The sequence below is a fragment of the Lagopus leucura genome, unplaced genomic scaffold, assembly GCF_019238085.1.
Source record: "Lagopus leucura isolate 7727_CA_CO unplaced genomic scaffold, USGS_WTPT01 Super-Scaffold_73, whole genome shotgun sequence".
Lineage (NCBI taxonomy): Eukaryota > Metazoa > Chordata > Aves > Galliformes > Phasianidae > Lagopus > Lagopus leucura.
This window is the reverse complement of record NW_024962252.1, coordinates 80,839,017-80,857,914: the sequence shown is the minus strand read 5'-3', so window position 1 is coordinate 80,857,914 and position 18,898 is coordinate 80,839,017. Positions and strand designations below refer to the sequence as shown.

The 18,898-nt window shown below is 34.2% G+C and overlaps 1 protein-coding gene across 1 annotated transcript in view; it reads right to left on the bottom strand.

Annotated features, from left to right (window-relative positions):
- Positions 1-18,898, bottom strand: part of SYT14 (synaptotagmin 14) — a 65,377-nt gene that overhangs the window by 29,045 nt on the left and 17,434 nt on the right. Inside the window, exon 3 of the mRNA XM_042890328.1 lies at positions 17,251-17,469. Coding sequence (XP_042746262.1) covers positions 17,251-17,469 — 219 coding nt within the window. The remainder of the gene's footprint in view (positions 1-17,250; positions 17,470-18,898) is intronic.

The following is an 18,898-nucleotide window of genomic DNA, read 5'->3' as shown; positions in this document are numbered from 1 at the left end:
CAAGTTCCAGTCTAGTTTAATAGTACTAATACTACTCATGCAATACACGAGCTGTGCTGCAGAACAAAGGATGGAAAAGGTGAAACTGAGATCTGGAAACCAAATACTAGTAAACTACCATAATACACAGCTACTGTTCTGGTAATGTTCTAGTCTCAAATAAAGGAAAAGGTATGTTTAGAAGGCAGGATTAAGTCATGTATAGCGTTCTTGAACATATTAACACTTAAGATTTATTTTATCAGGTACATCTATTTTTGATTTAACAAGAAGTACAAAAGTTTCCAAACGTTACCAGAAAAGACCTCTAAGTTCATGGTAATTTCTAATTTGATAGTAATAGATCCATGTAGAAGTACACAGTGCACTTAAATGTGTCACAAAATCATCAGAATTCCTCCATTTTTTCCTACTTTTAAACAGTTTAAATAAGACATAACTACTACCCTAAGCACAAACTCTTTCTGCAGATTAAAATAACTTCCCCTACAAAAAACAAACAAACAAACAAACAAAAACACCTCAGTAACCCCATTCTGTAATTCTTTTCCAAAAATTCTGCAGAGTTCCCATGCGTTTCAGCTCTCTCTTCAGTAGTATGTATTGCTACCCTGATTGGTTATAATGAACCAGGAAAGATATTTTCAAGGAAGAACTGCTTCCAGTATAAGAACACAAAAATAGCTTTAATTCCTTCATGTTACTTTCATAGCGATTTTGAGAACAAATAAGAGAAGTAATGCTGGCATGGGGCACTAACAAAAAGCAGCACTACAATGATTTTGCATTGACTACTTCAGTAGAGCATGTGCTAAATCTTCTGCCCAGCAATCTTGGATACTTACATTATGCTGATTTAGTTATCTCATAACTAAACATACACAAATATTATGATGAAATAGTAGAATTTAATGTGTTTAGCACTTTACAGATAGAGAACTGAAGGGCAGATTTAAATGAGAGGCAATAAAGATTGCTGTGAATATAACTCTGAAGTGCTCATAGCCACACAGAAACCTTTCACAGAAGTGTAGAATTAAAACCAAATCCTTGAAGTCTAGCACCCATGATGTTTCTTCTAGTTTTAATTCATTTTTACTTCAAGCCTTCTAAATTATTATTAATCTAAGAACACAAATTGTTTAATGCCAGAATCACATAAACTTCTAAACCACTAGCTAGAAATCTAAACCCACAGAATTTTCTACTACCATCAGCTTTGCACTGACAGAGAAAGAAAAAAATAAAGAAAAATAAAATCAGCATGGGGAAAAAAGGGAAGAGGAAAAAAAAGGCAAAAAGAAAAAGTAAGCACAATGACTCAAACATAACAGCTTGTTAGTAATCAGCAAAGGGATGAGGAGAAATAAAGGGAGAGAAGTTCACCGGCGTGGCATAAAAAATGAGAAAAAGAGCAAACAGTGGAAAAAAAAAAAGATGCAAGCAGGAAGGAAAATTACTAACATGTAAAATAACAGAACAAAAAATGACAGAGAAAGAAAGGTGAAGGAAAAGGAAAATAAAACAACACATGACATGTAAAAAATTGGTTCAGATCTGAGAAAAAATGGATGTCAACAGAGTAAAGAGATAAAAGAGAAATCTGAGAAGACAATGGGTGGGAATATCCATATTTCTAGGTGAAAATCTATGCAACCTAGAGAACATGGCTAGTTATATTTTAGGATTAGAAAGGTACTTGTAAGAATAGACTTTTATTTTATATTTATATTATACAATTATCATCAGTTATTTCTCCTAATGAGGGTGAGACGACGGTAATTGTTTATTCAGACTTTGAGACTCCAAAGGAGCTCAGTTTCTCTTGTCAGTTCAGGTACTTTTTTTTTCCTCTTGTTTCCTTGACACACCGGCTCAGTGACTTCCTTTAGTAAAATGAACTGTATTTCCTACAGTAATTGGAGTATTACCACAAAAACAATCCTAAAAAAATTCAGAAATTCATTTTGAAACAGATCCCATAACTTTACTGAATGAAAAGCAGTCAGAAGCCATGTGCCATAAAAAGAAAGGAGAAATAGACATAGTAAAATCATAGAAAATTGATAAGCTTTCAAACCAAGAAATCTTTCTTTCATGCATCCAGTAGGAAGATGCACAGAAAAGGCACGGGTTAAGCAACAGGGAGCCTGTGAATCTACTCCACTCGGTCCAGCAAAGCCTCAAACAAGTTTCTCAGGGCACGCACAAGCATGATCACACAAAACTAAATTTCTTGCTTTTCTCTGCATTGCTTCCAGAACTCCTACTGTTACAGATGAGTTGCTTTAGTAGGCTAATGAGTCAAGTATGATTAAGTTGTTGCTATGCTTCTATAGTCACAATATAATTCACAAAACAGGTAATTTTCTGAATTTTGAGAACACTTAACGAACGTGTGACTTGTGGGTGAAGATATTTTCATTCAGTCATAGCTACAAGTCACAAGATGTCTGCTTACAAGGGTCAGAGAACAGCAGCTAAGCTGCGTACTGCAGCACACATAAGGTCTATGTGATGATGCTTCAGCCCTCATCAAACAGTAGGAGATGAATTACTCTGCCCTGTCATTCACCCAAAGAAACAATCATGCTAACCAACAGATTGTAGGGCAGCATATCATTCTGCACAAAACACTAACTGGAAAATTGTGATGTGAAAATGGTTCTGTACTTAAAAATGTTAAACATATTAGGCAGTGTTACAGAATAAAAACATGCATATCCAACAAAAAAAAAAATGTTTCACGTGAACCTTTCTTGTATTAGTAAAAAAAATATACACAATCTGAAATTACTGTTTAATTTTGCTTGTTGAACAAGAGACTTAAAGGTAGTAAGCAGGAGTTAATTAGCAATCAAAGTCTGACATCTACAGCTGCAAAATGTTTGTATGATAATTTCAAAATTGAAAATGATTTATTTCTCTCTACATGAAATTAGTGAACACTCATTATAAAGTCTGCGATTATTTTGAAAAGTACTGCTGGAGCATTTCAGAATCTGCCACGGGATTAGAAAGTATTACAACATATGTCTTGAGAACTATTATCATCCTACCTGTTTTTGTTGTCATCATGGTCTTTAGATCACTACAACAGAAAATATACACAGCAGGGTGATATTTAACACAGTTCACACCAAGAATGCTATTTCTGTGGGATTTTTTGTCAATTTTTTTTTTTTTAATCTCAGCACTAAGATTTAATAAGATTACATTTTTAAGCAATACATAAAAGTAGTATGTAACTGATGATGACGTACACTTTGCAACACAGGAAATTCTCATTAAATATGAGAGGAAAAAAACCTTAGGAATTAGAGTGGTTATAGATTGGAAGAGGTTACTCAGAAGTTGCTCAGAGTCTGCATTACCTTCTTCTTTGAATGTTTTAAAAGCTCTGCTAGCTAGGGCCTGAAATTAGCTGCTCTCCTTCAATCAGGAGATCAGACCAGATGACTCCTGAGTCTTTTTTAACCCATTATTCATTGTACAATATATTGTACAATATATGTTCTACAACATATGGGGATCAAGAATGGTTCCTGTCCTTGGTTATATGGTACAGAATTACCTCAAATGTATAAAGTCTCCTCTGTAATGCAGTAGTTTAAGAATTTACAGGTGAATACATCTACTTTTAGCTTTGTCTCTGTACATATGTTAAATTAATTACACTGCTGCATTCTGATTTATTATATACTAATATCTCACCAGTATAACCTTTCATTGTTTAATAAAATAAAAATACAAAAAAACAAAACAAGATGCAAAAGAAATTTAGAATACTTTGTTAATTGGTGAAGTTCCACTGCAGTACACCTTGCAGCTGACTAGCTGTAGACAAGTCTGCAACACTGACATTTTTACCTTGATTACATAAACATACAGGTTTTAGGTAAAAGCCACTAACAACAACAAAAAACAAACAAACCTCACAAACTATATCTGTGCATAATTTTTCTGTTAAATGCATACCTGTAAACACAAGTACACATGTAGGTACACCCCAAGACCATGTATTAATAGCTAGAAAAATGTAAGGTTCACGAAATACTAAATATAATTAAGACTACGCGTAGGAAGTAATATCCATATCAAAATGACAATGTTAGACGGCAAATATTGACCTTTATTATTTATCAAGTGAAAAAGCCTTAATTTGCCTGTTATTCAAACTTTAACAATAAGTATGATAACTTAGATGGCAGAAAGGGAGAAAAACAGCATTTGCTATCTCTTTGCATTAACACTTTGACCAGTCAACAATTCCACAGTGATGAAATGTGCAGATTGATTCAAAGTAAGATAAGGCTATTTAAATAACTCAAAATAAGAGATGGGTATTGAAACATTAGAATTTTGATAAGCGATCACAGCTGCACTAGAATTAGTTTCTATAGCAACAGAGGAAATAATGTGAAGAATTGCACTGCAATGCAAGATGGATTCCTTACAAACGCTGCTGTTCAGATAGAAAACTTTAAGAATATTCATCGTATTAAAATATTTCTATTAAAAAGGTTATTCAGATGTCCTATACCATGTACTTCGTTCTATTTTGGTTCTTCAAGATTCAATTCTAGTGCATCTATTCAAGTTTTAGATTACATTTTCACACTTTCCTTCTATTGCTTACCTTCCCATTTTAAAATTAATTAAAGAGAGCTATTCTGGAAAATATTGTACCTTTGATCTCAAACTAAACTGCATTTTCAATCTTTTTTCTTTATTATTCATATAAAGAAGCACTCATTACATTTATTTTTTCCAGTGGTACACTTGTAAAACATTACAGAGTGCATTGCATACGCTATTCATAAAAAGCTTCATCTCTGCCACAAGAATTAATATCACCATGGAACTTTTAAAACTTGAAGGCATATGAGACTTGATTGAGCTTTTATCAACGTGCATTTTCATGTCCTAAGCATGATTAGGAAATGATAGAAAATCTATTAGTATTCATGGATTGAGTACCCATAAGATGGTAAGATAAAAGCCTTTCAGTTGAGCACATCTTCAGACTTTAAACGTTGCTCATTTCTAGCACTAAGAATTACTGTTTCATTGCATCATCTCTGATTCTAGCTATTTTTGGCAACTAATTAAAAGCACATGCATGAACCTTTTTTGTATTTTGCCCTTATGACGAGACCTATTACTCTGGCTTATTCTATCCTTTTGAGTTCAAAAGTATCTTTCGAGTTACCATGGATACAAGTGATATGCTTTCTCCCATAACTGCTTTGTGTGCCTTATCAAACACCAGAAAACTGGCACAGTAGGAATCGGAGCCATCTATATGGCACGAACATCAAACCACTTGGAAGTGCTCCTTCCCTCCTTCCTCTCGAAAAATTGAGGTACACCATACACAATGCTTGTAATGAAATAAAGTGGCAGGCTCTTTTTTTTTTTTTTTTTTTTTAATCAAGGAAACCACAATGAAAAGATGCAGACACAAAACAATCCACTGAGATCAATTCCGGGGCAACATTAAAGCGAAAATAGGAATACACAGATTAATTCCACATTTGCTTGGAACACTGAAAACATAAAATGTAACCAATTCCTGCACGTATTTCATAAAAGAGTTGCAGAAATATCGTATGCAACTCTGAGATTATGCACGAATTTAAGAAAATAATAGAAATAATAGAAATCGTTTCACCTCTCCATACCAATTTATTATGGGCATTTTCAAATGGAAATTGTATTCCAGTAAGCTGGGAATAATTTCTAATAATGATCAGTGAATAAGGCAGCAGTTAGTAAACTTATTCCCCCATTATGTTCCCACATTCTGACCTGTTCCTCAAACCAAAAGGCCGTCTCCACACAGCAAAATTCACACAGGATTCAAAACCAAACTGCTGACATTGCCATGATTTGAATGAAGATATGAGAAATGAAGGCAAATAACCAGAAGGAAAAAAATACGGTCACATGAACTCAGTATAGACTCCTTAAGAACAATCTATCAACTCTGACTCCATTACATTTACAAAAATACAACAGTTACGTACAAATGGGTGCCAAAAAAGTAATTGAGTACTTGCAAGCAAGAGGATGGATAAGCAAAATGCTCCTCTTGCCCCTTTTCCTCAGTTATCTGAACTTCTTTAAGCAATATAACAAAACACTCTGCAAAAACTTAACTGACTCTTTTATATCCACAAGCTCAGCCTTGCTTTAAAATTTACAGATTTTGAAGCTTAATATCGAAGCCAGAGACATTGAAACATAAAACACAGCCTCTTATTCTTGCTTCTATAAACATTATGAGTGAACTGTATTATTCTGCTAAGTTTTCCACAAACAAATGTATACCAAAGGCATATTAAACTTCATCATTTTCCAAACAGTGTCAATGTAGGTCTGTAACCTTGTTTGTCTGGATTAGATAAGATGCAATTTCTTTTAATTTTTCAGTTTTACTTTGTACTTTCTCAGGTTATGTTACTTTATTTTGGTGATGAAAAACATCCCCATAACACTTCCACTGTGAATCCAACTTTAAGTCTAACTAAACATCACTTCTTTATTTTTTTTTCCTGAAACGTCTTTTAAAAGTAATGGAAAGCTAGTAAACAAGAGAAGGAACTGAAGATCAGCTGATACTTCATGGCATTTATGCTAAATCATGTGTATTAACAAACTATCAACAGTTAATCAGCTTAACGTTGCAAAAAGAAACACACACACAGAACTGCTGAACAGCAGTGATATTCGCACAGTGACTCTGTACTCCTGGTCATCATAATCTTTTTTTTTTTTTTTTTTTTTTTTCTTTTTTTTTTTTTTAATTAAGAAATAATGAGGCTAACTACCGTGGTCACCACCCTTCATTCAAAAGAAACAAACACCTCTTCCTTCACAGAATCTCAAAGATGTCAAGAATTGGCCACTGCTCTTCCCTGTACCTTTGAGAACAACAGGTTGTTCCCAACACCAATGAAAATAAATAGTTTTATTCCCAAATATTTTCTGATTTTAAAGCTTTTCTTTTCTTTTTTTTTTTTCTTTTTTTTTTTTCTTTCTTTTTTGTCAACAGGTAGAAAATGGCACTGGGAAAAGCAGATGACTCCAAGCATAGGTTATTATTGCCAGGGAAAGGAATTTTGCTCTGATAGCAGCTATTATGAAACAGTATGATCAATTTCACTGAAGGAGAGCACCAAATATTAATTCTTAACAGAAGAATTATTCTTCAGTTAAAAGGGAAATACGACCACCAACTCTTCACTATCTTTCCCAAGTTTACCAGATCTACTGAAGAGTTACCTGTTGTTCAAATTTTGAACAGAGCAACATGCATGATCTACCTACGACATGAAAAAAAGATCTCAGAGCAGAACAACCAACTTCATCATCACAAAGATCTTTTCAGCCATATATTGGTGTGCAAATTTTCATGTGATTATTTCTAAACAGGTAAGCAAATAAGCTCTCTAAAATTTAGGGAAAATGCATCATAATACTCTCCCACAATTAGTTTAAAATTGTTCCCTTCAGGCTTTACAAGCAGAATTTAACATAACCATGTAGAAAGCACTTCAAGAAAAATAATTTTTAAAAGATTGTTGTGAGTAAAAAAAAAAAAAATAAAAAATCAGACTAGTTTTCTGTTTTGTATCCATTGCTTTAAAGCAATAAAAAATTTTTAAATTTTCACTCATCAGATTGCCACAGCTGATACATTTGCAATACAGAGACAATACAAACTCCTCAAACTATAATACATTTTAATAAAATACAACAAAGATGACATTTTATTTTTCATTTCAGAGTTGTCTTTTTTTCAATGAAAACTCAAAAGAACTCAGAAAAGTCTAAAAAGATACTAGCTGTTTGAAATCTTATCAACACAGAGGTTTTAGTGCTGAGGATTTCAAAATAAAGTCCCACTGTGCATACTATCAAGCTGCAGATTGCTGAGATACAGGGAAAACCAAATAGATCAGTTATCAAAAACAGAACGATTAAGCTGGATTCCACAAAAGTTTGTGCAAAATCATGTAAAAGGTTCCCTGAAGATAGGAAAAAATTGGTCTCGTTACTCACGCTAATCTCGAGCCATTCAAAAAACATATGACCTCTCAGATTTGAATGTGTTTTCTGGTACAAATGTCAACTCTTTGCAGCAAGAAACAGCAACCGTGTCATCTGCTCGAGTCACATAAGTGGCATTTGCTTGGGCTGAGTATTTTCAAAGAAAGGAAAACCACACCTGAAGTCAGCCTCTTGAAGAGACAAACCTTTTGTAGTTTTATTCCCCAAGATTTGGATTTTCCAAATACACGTGCTCTTATCAGCTCTATTTTTAACCTGCCGCTCATATAGGATACTTAAAATTCTGAACATGTTTACATTATCCACACAGAAGGCTAATGGAACTGCATACCAGACAGTCATGCATAATTCAAATCAATATCCTCAGGCTTGCAACTCCAAGTCAAAGCTGCCTTTTAAATAAGCTGGGTGTGACTTTAACATGAATAAAACGTATATAATTTTTAACCTTTATCTGACAAATTGATACATTTGCAAAGAAATGTCACAAATCTGCTTTAAAAATTGAAACAAACAGAATATCAGGATAATGACATCGTTTAAAAACATTTTTAAGGACTGAATTTAGAATGGTTCAACAAGACCGAGCACAAAGGTTACAAATAAAGAGCAGGGTAATTCTTACATATTTCTTAAACACCTTGTAGAAATGTATACATAAAAACACACGATGTCGGAATATTAAGCGGTGCAGAAGGTGAACTCATAGGATTTCCAATTTACGAACTTAAAGATCAAGCTTTAATTGAATTGGGAATAGGTGACTCCACGCAGAAATTCCTATTCCCAGCTAAGCACGTCTGCTTGCTTCTGTCTAAGAACCAGAACCAGAATTTCAGTAATAAAATATTTTTTCCTTTTGGGTTCTCCCAGCGTGCTTCCATGAGGCTATTATTCCATCACAGCAGATAACCTTGAAGCACGCTGAAATAACTAGAAGCATGGCAATTATGCTAAGAATCGGTTACCAGATTAGCCTAAATAAAGTAGAAGAAAAGTAACCGGGGGAGGGGGAAACAGCAGGGACAAGATGGGATGAGATTTACATGCTGTATAACATGAAAACTTACCCTTCTCCCCAGAGAGAATTTTCCAACAAGTCTTAAAAGTTAGGGTAACTAAATCATCAAAGTATCGTATATAGCACTTATTTAAATAAAAAAAATAAAAAAATAATAAAAAAAGCTTATTCTAAGAAAAACAAAAATTAAGACAGATCTTTGCCTTCACAGAAGCTACACAGATAATTTCATGACATATACTCAGATATGGTGAAGTCCCAAAAAATATATACAATTAAAGTCGCTGTGAACAAAAGACTAACTTAATTTTTTAACTTAATGATAAAAAAAAAAGAATATATTGATTATTCCAAGGAAATATAGGACATAGCTACATCTATATCTATGAAATTAATATGTATATGCATATGGAAAATAATCCACACTGACTATGCAACAAAGCAAAAAGATTTCAGTTACAACATCAACATGTTCTTCTAATGTGATTGGAGGTCCTAACAGTAACAGATCTTTAACCAAAGAGTAAAGAATCTGGTTCCCGGAGTCACAGAACCACAGAATTGCAGGGGCTGGAAGGGACCTAAAGAGACCCTGCTAAAGCAGGTACCCTACAATAGGTTCCATGGGTAGGTGTCCAGATGGGTCTGGAGTATCTCCATAGAATCACAAGTATTACCTTAATCCCAAGAAACAAAATGTCCATGCCCAGCAGTGTTTAGATCATATTAATGAAAGAAATACAGAGTTTTCAGTGTGAGATCTCAGATCAGCAGAATTGCTAGGTCCATCACGGAAGTGACTATTTGGTTGATATAGTACTACCTCTTACATCACATATCTTGAACATATCTGGAACACCGATATCAAATACAAGGAATTACACATAATTTTTTCCCAATTAATGGCAGATTTTGATCCTTTCATAAATTCCAGATGCAAACAGATGAGTAACTTAAGTATAAAACAAAATGGAAACTTTCCTGTAATTATTAATGTATGATTTATATAATCACTTCAGAGACATCATATTGCTAAGGGTGACTTTCTTCAAAGCTTTCACGTCACTGCAAACTGGTTTTTCTTCAAAGGCCTCAAAATGCTGGCAGGAGGAACCTAATTTGTTAGACTGCTTGGCTCACCCGCACATATCAGGAAAAAAGCCCTTTCCCATTGGAGGGCTGTATTTCCCCTTCTGGATGTGATCTAGCTGAAAAAGGAATTTTCTTGTTGAAAACCTGATCATCACTGAGCTTCATTACCAGTTTTCTCTCAGCAGTAGATGACGTGCACTCTTCAATAACCTTTTCCAGCACCTCTGCTGTTAATCACATAGTTAATTATTTCACAATTATTCAAACTCATTCTACCCAGTTACCGGTACTTTCAATTTCCTTTGGTTGACAAAATACTGTGTACAACTGGGATGTCACCTAAAATTTCATCTCAGAATTTCCCAATGCAACTCTGTGTTCTTCCAAACTGTAGTTAAGCTCAGCCTTGAATTTCCTGTGGTTTTATTTCCTATATTTAACTCTTGACAGCTATATAACATTCCCCGAGAAAACTACAGTAACATTGAATTACACATGTACTTCCTATCTCTATCCATGTATATCATCCATTCCATACCTCTAGATTCTATTGGTAAACAACATGCTTGTATGAAATTTATGAGGTTAAAGAACCATGACCACAACACAATCACATTCTAGTGTGTGAATAAATATTCCTTTACTATCAGGATCCTGTCAGAAGGCAAAGGAGACAACTGAATAGGAGACAGAAACATACAATCAGGGATTTATTATTATTTTTTTAATCCCTTGCATTGTATCACTGCCCTTTCTCCCGTATTATATCCACCCTTAAAATTAAAAAAAAAATTAAAGGGGAGGTGTCCAAGTTTAAAAAAAAAAAATAAAATAAAGCTGGAGCCAATAAAAAAAATATTGTCACTAAAAAAAGAATTTTTTTTTCCTCTCCTAGAAATATTTAAAAGTGCACCAAGAATTATAAACTGATATTACACAAGTAATATCAGCTGAGGTACCTAACTATGAGTATCTGGAGCACTTCATAGCTGTAACATGACTCAGTCTTCAAAATGTACTATAAAACATCTGGGAATTACTGCTCTGAACATTAAGATTTTTTAAGTGTATTTACTGAAGATCATTTCAAAAGTATCTTGAAGGATGTACTGTTTTAAGAACTATGACTACTCAAAGCCTCAGGGCAAAAAGAATATTTTCTTCCAACACATAGCACACCCGAGAAATTTCACAGTTAATCTATAAAGAAACATCAGACAAAAACATGTGGTCACTTTATAACGGGAAGAACATCTCAGAACACTTCTAATTTATTCTCATTCACTCCAATTTTCCAACAGTAATTCTTCATTCAGATTTGGCTTGAAAATAGATCTGCTTGTGTGCAAGGAATAATGTTAGAAATTAAACTGAAAGACATGTGATTATCAAGGGATTCATTGAGTGATCCATCCTTTCTCAGTCGGTCCAGTGGCTTCCACCTTAGCTTGAGGAAGGTATTTACTGAAAAAAAACTGCAGATTGCTTTAGCAAACTAGTGAGATTCATCTGTGTACCAGTTCTGAGGTGCTTATGAAAGAGCTTTTGGGCAGAGAATGAAAAAAAGCTCTCTAATACCTAAGTTGTGCAGTGGAAAGAGTTTTCCCAATACATGTAAACTAGAAAGAGAGAAAGAAAAGGCAAAAAGCTGCAAAAAGAATCAGATCCAAGAGATTCCAGAACAGTCGCCTTCACGTGTAAAGATTGACACTGAGGAGCAAGGCAAACATATGTCCAACAGGCATATCAACATAAAGTGCTGAAAGCCTAGAGAAGAATAAAAGTGGAGGAGATAAACTACAAAAATAACATCATATTCTACCTTCACAATATGGAGAAGATGGATAAAATCCAGTAGCATATGCCTGCTAGAGCAGCAGATTCTCATTTAAGAGAACTTATGTTTTCTCACTGCAGTCTTTTAGTGCTTCCATATGTTTCCTAAAAACCTTGAGAAATGTAAGGCACTTGGGCCATTCTCAGAAATAGAGCCTCTGAACAAATACATTTTCAGCCACAAGGCTTTATCAATTGAGATGTCAGGAAAAGACTTCAAAACAGGTTGAAGATGAAACCTATAGTTGCACTGAGCTGGTAATACATAACTAAGTAAAGTACATTTAAGTTTGCAAAGCAAGTTTTCCACTTTTTCTATCACAATGTCAGTTATTCTATTTCAGAACTGGGATCAATTTCCCTGATCTGCTTGCTGACATTCAATACTTTGCACAGCACAGAGCAGGACATGCTTTCAGATTTGACATCTGCCCACAAAACCCTGATTTCAATACATTTACCCTAACACTTTCACCCCTAAAAGTTTCAATTGTAAGGAATTTAAGAGACTATTTCCTTAAAGAAAATACATTGTACTTGCCTATTAAGCTGTAGAGATAACAAAGACACAACAATTTGCTCATATAAAGCCCGAGTTGTGAAATTCAGGAAGTAGCCACTACTTTGGAGAGAAAGATGCTCATTTAATGCCGTAAAATGCTTTGGAAATTGAAATTATTTGGAAAGCATGGTCCATTTAAGATCATATCGGTACAGATACTAAAGTTGCCAAAGTGAAAAAAAAAAAAAAAAAAAAAAAAAACCCAAAAACTAATGACTTCAAATGAAAAGTTTGTAAACAAAAGCACTTCCTTATTTAGACCATCATTTTGTCATAATCTCCTAGCTAGCAGAAATAAATTACAGTTATTTTGGCACTTTTCTCCCCCCCCTATTTTTGTTGTTTGAAGGAGATGTGTAACATCATAGCCTACATTAATCCTATACTATATTCAACATGATAATAACGTCTGAAAGGTTAGGATAAACAGGATGTAAGAGGAAAAACATCACTTCAATATCTATAATTTATTGTATAAGATGAAGAACACAAAGAATACTATTGAAAAGAATAAGATTTTTTGACCTTCAGCTAACCCTAGAATTCTGTGCCTAAGCACAAAGACTGGATAAAGTCCACATATAAATAAAGAAATATAGTAGTTACAAAGGTTTCTCTCTTTACTGTGATTAACAGTTCAGAGTCAGGCTGTGCCTGATTCTTGCACAAATATTTTCTAAACCATTTTATTTTTCTATGTGTACCATAGAAGTAAGTTTGCCAATGAGGAGTAAGAAACAAACATTTTGAATAGCTTGAAATCTGTAGAAATACTTGCATCTGGGTACTTTTTTTTTTTTTTGGTCTACTTAAAAGAGATATTAAAACTCATCAGAATCTAAACAAATCAAATCCATTATATATAAATATATAAAGTGGTTCAGAAATTGAACATAAGCAGGTATCTGAGAAATTTTGAAACAGAGTGCCTACAGCACTCCTAGAACAACAACAAAAAATCCCTCAAGTTATCTTGCTTTCCTACTTTAATGAGTAAAAGATCTAAAAAAAATGCTATGCCAGTTTGAAATAAATAAGTTGCAAAGGAAGATTAATACGGCCATCTAGAGGACAAAAGAATGATGTGAAAGCATGCTACACATTTTCAGACTTCAGAATAAGACATTTTTAGAGATACATGGACAGAAAACGCATGCAGTGAAGTAATAGATAGTGAGTGAATTTTAAAATAATTTGATTGGACATGGTGGTGGTATACATTAGAAATGCTTTGAGCAAGGTGAGGAAAGTTCTTAATACAAGGTATATTAAGAAAGAAAAGATTATATTTTTGTCTCACGTAAAATATTGTGTGTGCACTGTTAAGTGCAGGCATGTCTAAAAAATTATCAGGCTTTCAAAGTGGAGACTGCTGTGCACAATAAACTGCAAAATCAGAAAAAAAATACATTGACTCCTTTGTAAACACACAGCACACTATTGCTAAATACAACTGTAATAAACTACTGAAGAGAGGATAATACAGAACTTTCTGAAAATGAAATATCCTGCTTTAACCACTCATATTACTCTCTCCAGTGGCATTTTTAATTCCACAAGAATTGATGAGAAGGAAGAAAACAGCAATGAGAAAAAAATTCTCTCATCACTGTACTGCAGTATTATCAAGCCCTGGTCAGCAAGCAGCATGACTGGTGCCTTTGGTTGGCAGTGCAGCTTAAATGTTTGAGTCTCAGAAATAAAAATGATTAAGCACATATAACAAAACAGAAGACTGCAAACACCATGCATACTGGCTGTTGTTTCTCATGTTAAATAAAGTATATAAGAAAACTTTGCCTTTCTTGTAATTGCAAATAAAGAAATAGTTCTATCATTTGTCTTTAAACTTCTTATAAAAATACAATAATTTAATGAAAAATCTCAAGTTTCCTATGGCATCAAATCTCATAGATTTAAGCCACAACCTTAAAAAACAATAAAACTTTGAATTTTAAAAAATTACATGAAAACACTGAAAATGGTGATGCTCTCCACTTGCAACAAGAGATTTTTAACCTCATCTGATACGTAAAGTGTTTCTCTGAATACACATGAGCTCCTTGGTAGCATTGGTCAGTTCCTTCTTTCTTCTTTTTTCACTGCATGCTTTCTTTTCATTCAAGTCCTTGGCTGGGCAGCTTTTCCTCCATTACGTACTTGACACAACCAGGCCTACTCTGGCTACACTCTGGCATCAAGGCCTACTTCAGTCTAGCTGTGTTTAAATTTTATAATTGTGCAACGATTCTTGGTGTGTGACTCAAAGAACAAAAAAATATACTAATTACTCTACTGTGCCACCTTCAGGTCATGGAAAAGTGAAAAATATTTGGTTAACTTGTTGCCAAGCCCAATATCACGCAACATTATTATTTTTTAAATACTATCAAACATCTTTTGTTGAGATTAAATGATTCCAAAAACGAGTCACAATCATCAGTCTCATTTGAGAGCATTTTGAAAGCAATCTTGCACAGATTTTTGCAAATGCAGAATGATTGCAGGCAATCAGATAATACTGCTGACGTTGGAAGAGAACGAATGCTATCAAGAAGTAGCAAAAGTAAAATACAGACAGTACTAAAGCTGTTTGAAAGCATGTGGTTAAAAATGTACAATTTTCTAAGTTAGGGTGTAAGTTATGATAGCTTTTGCTTCCTTCTTTTCGCCTCCCCAAACCCTAACCGTTCTTTCATTATAATAAATTCAATTTACATGCTAATTTTAGAGCAAGTGTGTGTGTACATTATATATAAATGAGTTTTGCATCTAGCAAGCTTCCTGAATGGAAACTGTTGAGAAGGGATAGCAACTGGTAAAAGATATATTTAGCAAGAGAAGGAAGAAAAAAAGAAAAAAAAGAAGGAAGAAAAAAAAAAGAGGAGTGAAACAATTGTTAGTTTCTTGCTGCATTTGCCAACAGGGTTCTTCTGCCTTACAGTCTAACTATAATAAAGATTTCCAGCCTGGAATTTTTAATCCCCAGGAGATGACAAAATCACTGAGTGTGAATTTTGACTATGTGGGAGGATGACAAAAAGACAACTATTAAACATCACAACAAAAGTAGATACATGCTAAGACAATGCTACTGGAGCTTAACTTCAACAGGGCCAAACTGAAAAGCTCAGATGAGTGAGAACACTGTGTGATGAACTACGTACGATCAGTATTCTGTACAGCTGTGAAATACAAAGAGGAATGCCACACGTTCCTTTAAGCATGAATATTTCAACAAGTGACCTCAACAGTCTGAAAACTGATAAATACCTCACTCTGGATAACCAAGCGTTCTTACAGAATCTAATAAATAGAACTGAACTTTCCATCTCCTGCTGATATATATCACCATTCTATACCAACAAGGACATCAGCTGTAAAAGTAAGTATCTTTCACATTTATCTCAACAGTACTGCCAATAGATATCAGTGGGCATTAAAAAACACTATTAGGAAAACAACCCCCACCCAGAAAGCAAAATACTTCTATCATCCCCTCATGCTTGTTGCCCCCATAACCTGATCTCTCTTCCGCATCTCCTTCCCTGATTGCTGGAATGCTGTCTCCTGCCTTCCTACAAGTTAACAGCAAAGAAAAAAACTGAAAATCCTCATAATCAGAAAATAATTTTCATATTCTGCAACTTATTTGCCTAGGAATGCCATGTCCTTTGTGTCTTAATCACAGGAATCATGAGTGAGCATGAGCTAATTTCAAACTTCAAACAAGTGACAAGCAAACTTTTATATAATTGAATTACAACACATAATACAAAGACTACCTTTTTTCAAGTTCTCCTGGACTGGATGCAATGTTTAAATGTAGACTTTTTTATTACAGGTGTCCACTTTTTACTAGAAAATACCACTCTCTAAAACACACTGCATTTCAACATATTGAAAGGAGTCCAGCACTTATCTTACCATAATACAGTACCTATATTACAGCCTGACTTATGAACACCTTTAACTAAGCTCAGTTTTTGCATTAGAAAACGACTACAGATACAGTTCTCCCATGCAGCTATTTTCAAGCACAAGAAGCATATTGATTAAATATTGATAGCAGATTTTTCAACCTCTGTATCAGGCAGTTGCTGTCACTCTTAGTTAAAATCTTAAGATATGTAACACAAAAGAAAACATTCTTTTGTTTACATTGAGCTATTACCTCCATAGAAAATTCAGATTAATCAAATCATTTCTTTCTGTGATATCAATAGAAAAGATGAAGAACATTCCATTACTTGATAGTGAAATATGCATGTGCACCAGAACCAATAACCAACTCAGTTTACTCGCTGTTATGACAGCTTATGAAGAAAGGCATATCAGCTATTGATAATATCACTGAATCCATCAAGAGTACCCACATTTCCTTCCTAAACAAAAAAACAATTTAAAGTAAATCCCTCAGAGGATATGATGACTATTAATAAAATTCTACAAAACTTCATTTAAGATATTATATCATTTGCAGTATTGCTGGAAATGTGCAAACAATTTGATGCTAATTTTTTTTGGAGCATGCATAAATACAAAAGATACCTGAATGTTTCTTGCTGACATTGATTATTTGCAAATCAAGCTTTTTCTGTCTAAACTTAACAACATAATTCTGAAATCTGGAATAAAATGAATTCTTTTAAATCAATCTTACCTTCATCTATTGAGGCTTCACTACTGTATCCATCATATTCTGCAGACAGGGGGCTATATTTTTGCCTGGTTTCCCATACATAGTTTTTTTGCTGTCTGCCATCCACCACTGGCAGCCTGGAACTCTGGGTTCTAGACAGGGCCTCATGATATTTACCCAGTGCTTCATCTTCACTCTCAGATGATGAACCATGCTGATCTTTACTCATATAAGAGTTGTCTGTTTGAATAAAATACAGCAAATCTACTACAGCTCAAAACAGAATACAAGAAAATAACCATAAGTGGTTATCACTGAAGATATTTAAGAAACTTCAATTAAAAATTTTGTAATATTTTAAAAAATATCATCTCGCTGTAATTTGACATATTACATGATTTTGTAATTTAAGGGCGTTGTGGGTTTTTTTTTTTTTAAATACAAAACCTGAAAGATCTTTAAGCCTCCAAATTATCTGAAAATATATTTAGTAGAAAACAGATCCATCTTTGTAAGGCAGTATACACTGAAGTTCTTGAAACTCTCCATTAAGGAAGAAAATTCTCAAAGTGTTTTTCATGAAGTAAATTCAAGGTTTCTTCACTATCACATTTGGATACCTAACTTATCAAAAAAGGCAAATTTTGATGCACCATCCCCAATTGAGTTTTTCTGTGAGAATGCAGTATGAAATAGAAATGAAAATGATTTACAAGTAGAAATGAAAATGATTTACAAAGCCTACAACAAAGCCATTTTAGGATATTTATGTTAGTAATGCTTAAACTCATGACAACAAATGGCAAAATGTCAGTAACAGATGTTCACATGCACAATTTTATTTAACTTACAATAAACAGCCCCTTGCTCAATAACTGAAATTAAAGCAGATTCTAAGACACTGGGCAACAGCTAAAGGTGCTCAGAGGAAATTGCCTAGTTGATTTTCTTATTCCAGTTTCACTACAGTGCCCATGCCAGTGGCCAACTTTATCCAGCTACTTCTCTCAAGTATAGATTCCATCACAATTAGAATTCACAATTAGTGCTTGTATTTTACTTCGGTAAAGGAAAGTCTCCTCCTCCCTTTTCCAAATTTCAAATGGGTTCTGTACAAATCTGACATGCTATCCTTAGTTCTGTAGATCTCAAATTCTAACAGGCATTGAAAGTGCACACATAAGCTCAGTAATGTTCAGCATTACTACTCTATGTGAGAAAGTCTACAGTATAAGATTTGTCAAAGATTTTCATTACGTACTGAATACAGAACTCCAGGATGTCCATAGTGCTGTTGTTCAAGGGATATTGTTTAATATGTGGTCCTACTAAGATGAGCTACTCCCCTTCCTCCTATTATGCCCCCCTCCTAGCCCTTGTCCAGCCCCATTTCAGCTCCAATTAGTTCCTGTCTTCACCACCAGCCAGTCTCACTCCTCCTTCTGTGCATTTGAACCAAAGAGATTCAGCTTATTCAGAACTCAGGCACTTGAAACTTGACTAATTCAACCTGCACTAGCCATCTACACCTCTTTTACAGCCAAGCTTTTTACTCTTCTTTCCTACCACAAAGGTTCTTCCTTCCCGCTTTTATCAAAGCCTGTAAGAGTAGATGAACAAGATCACTTCCCAGAGATACGCCTTTGATACAGGAAAAGTAAATTCCCAC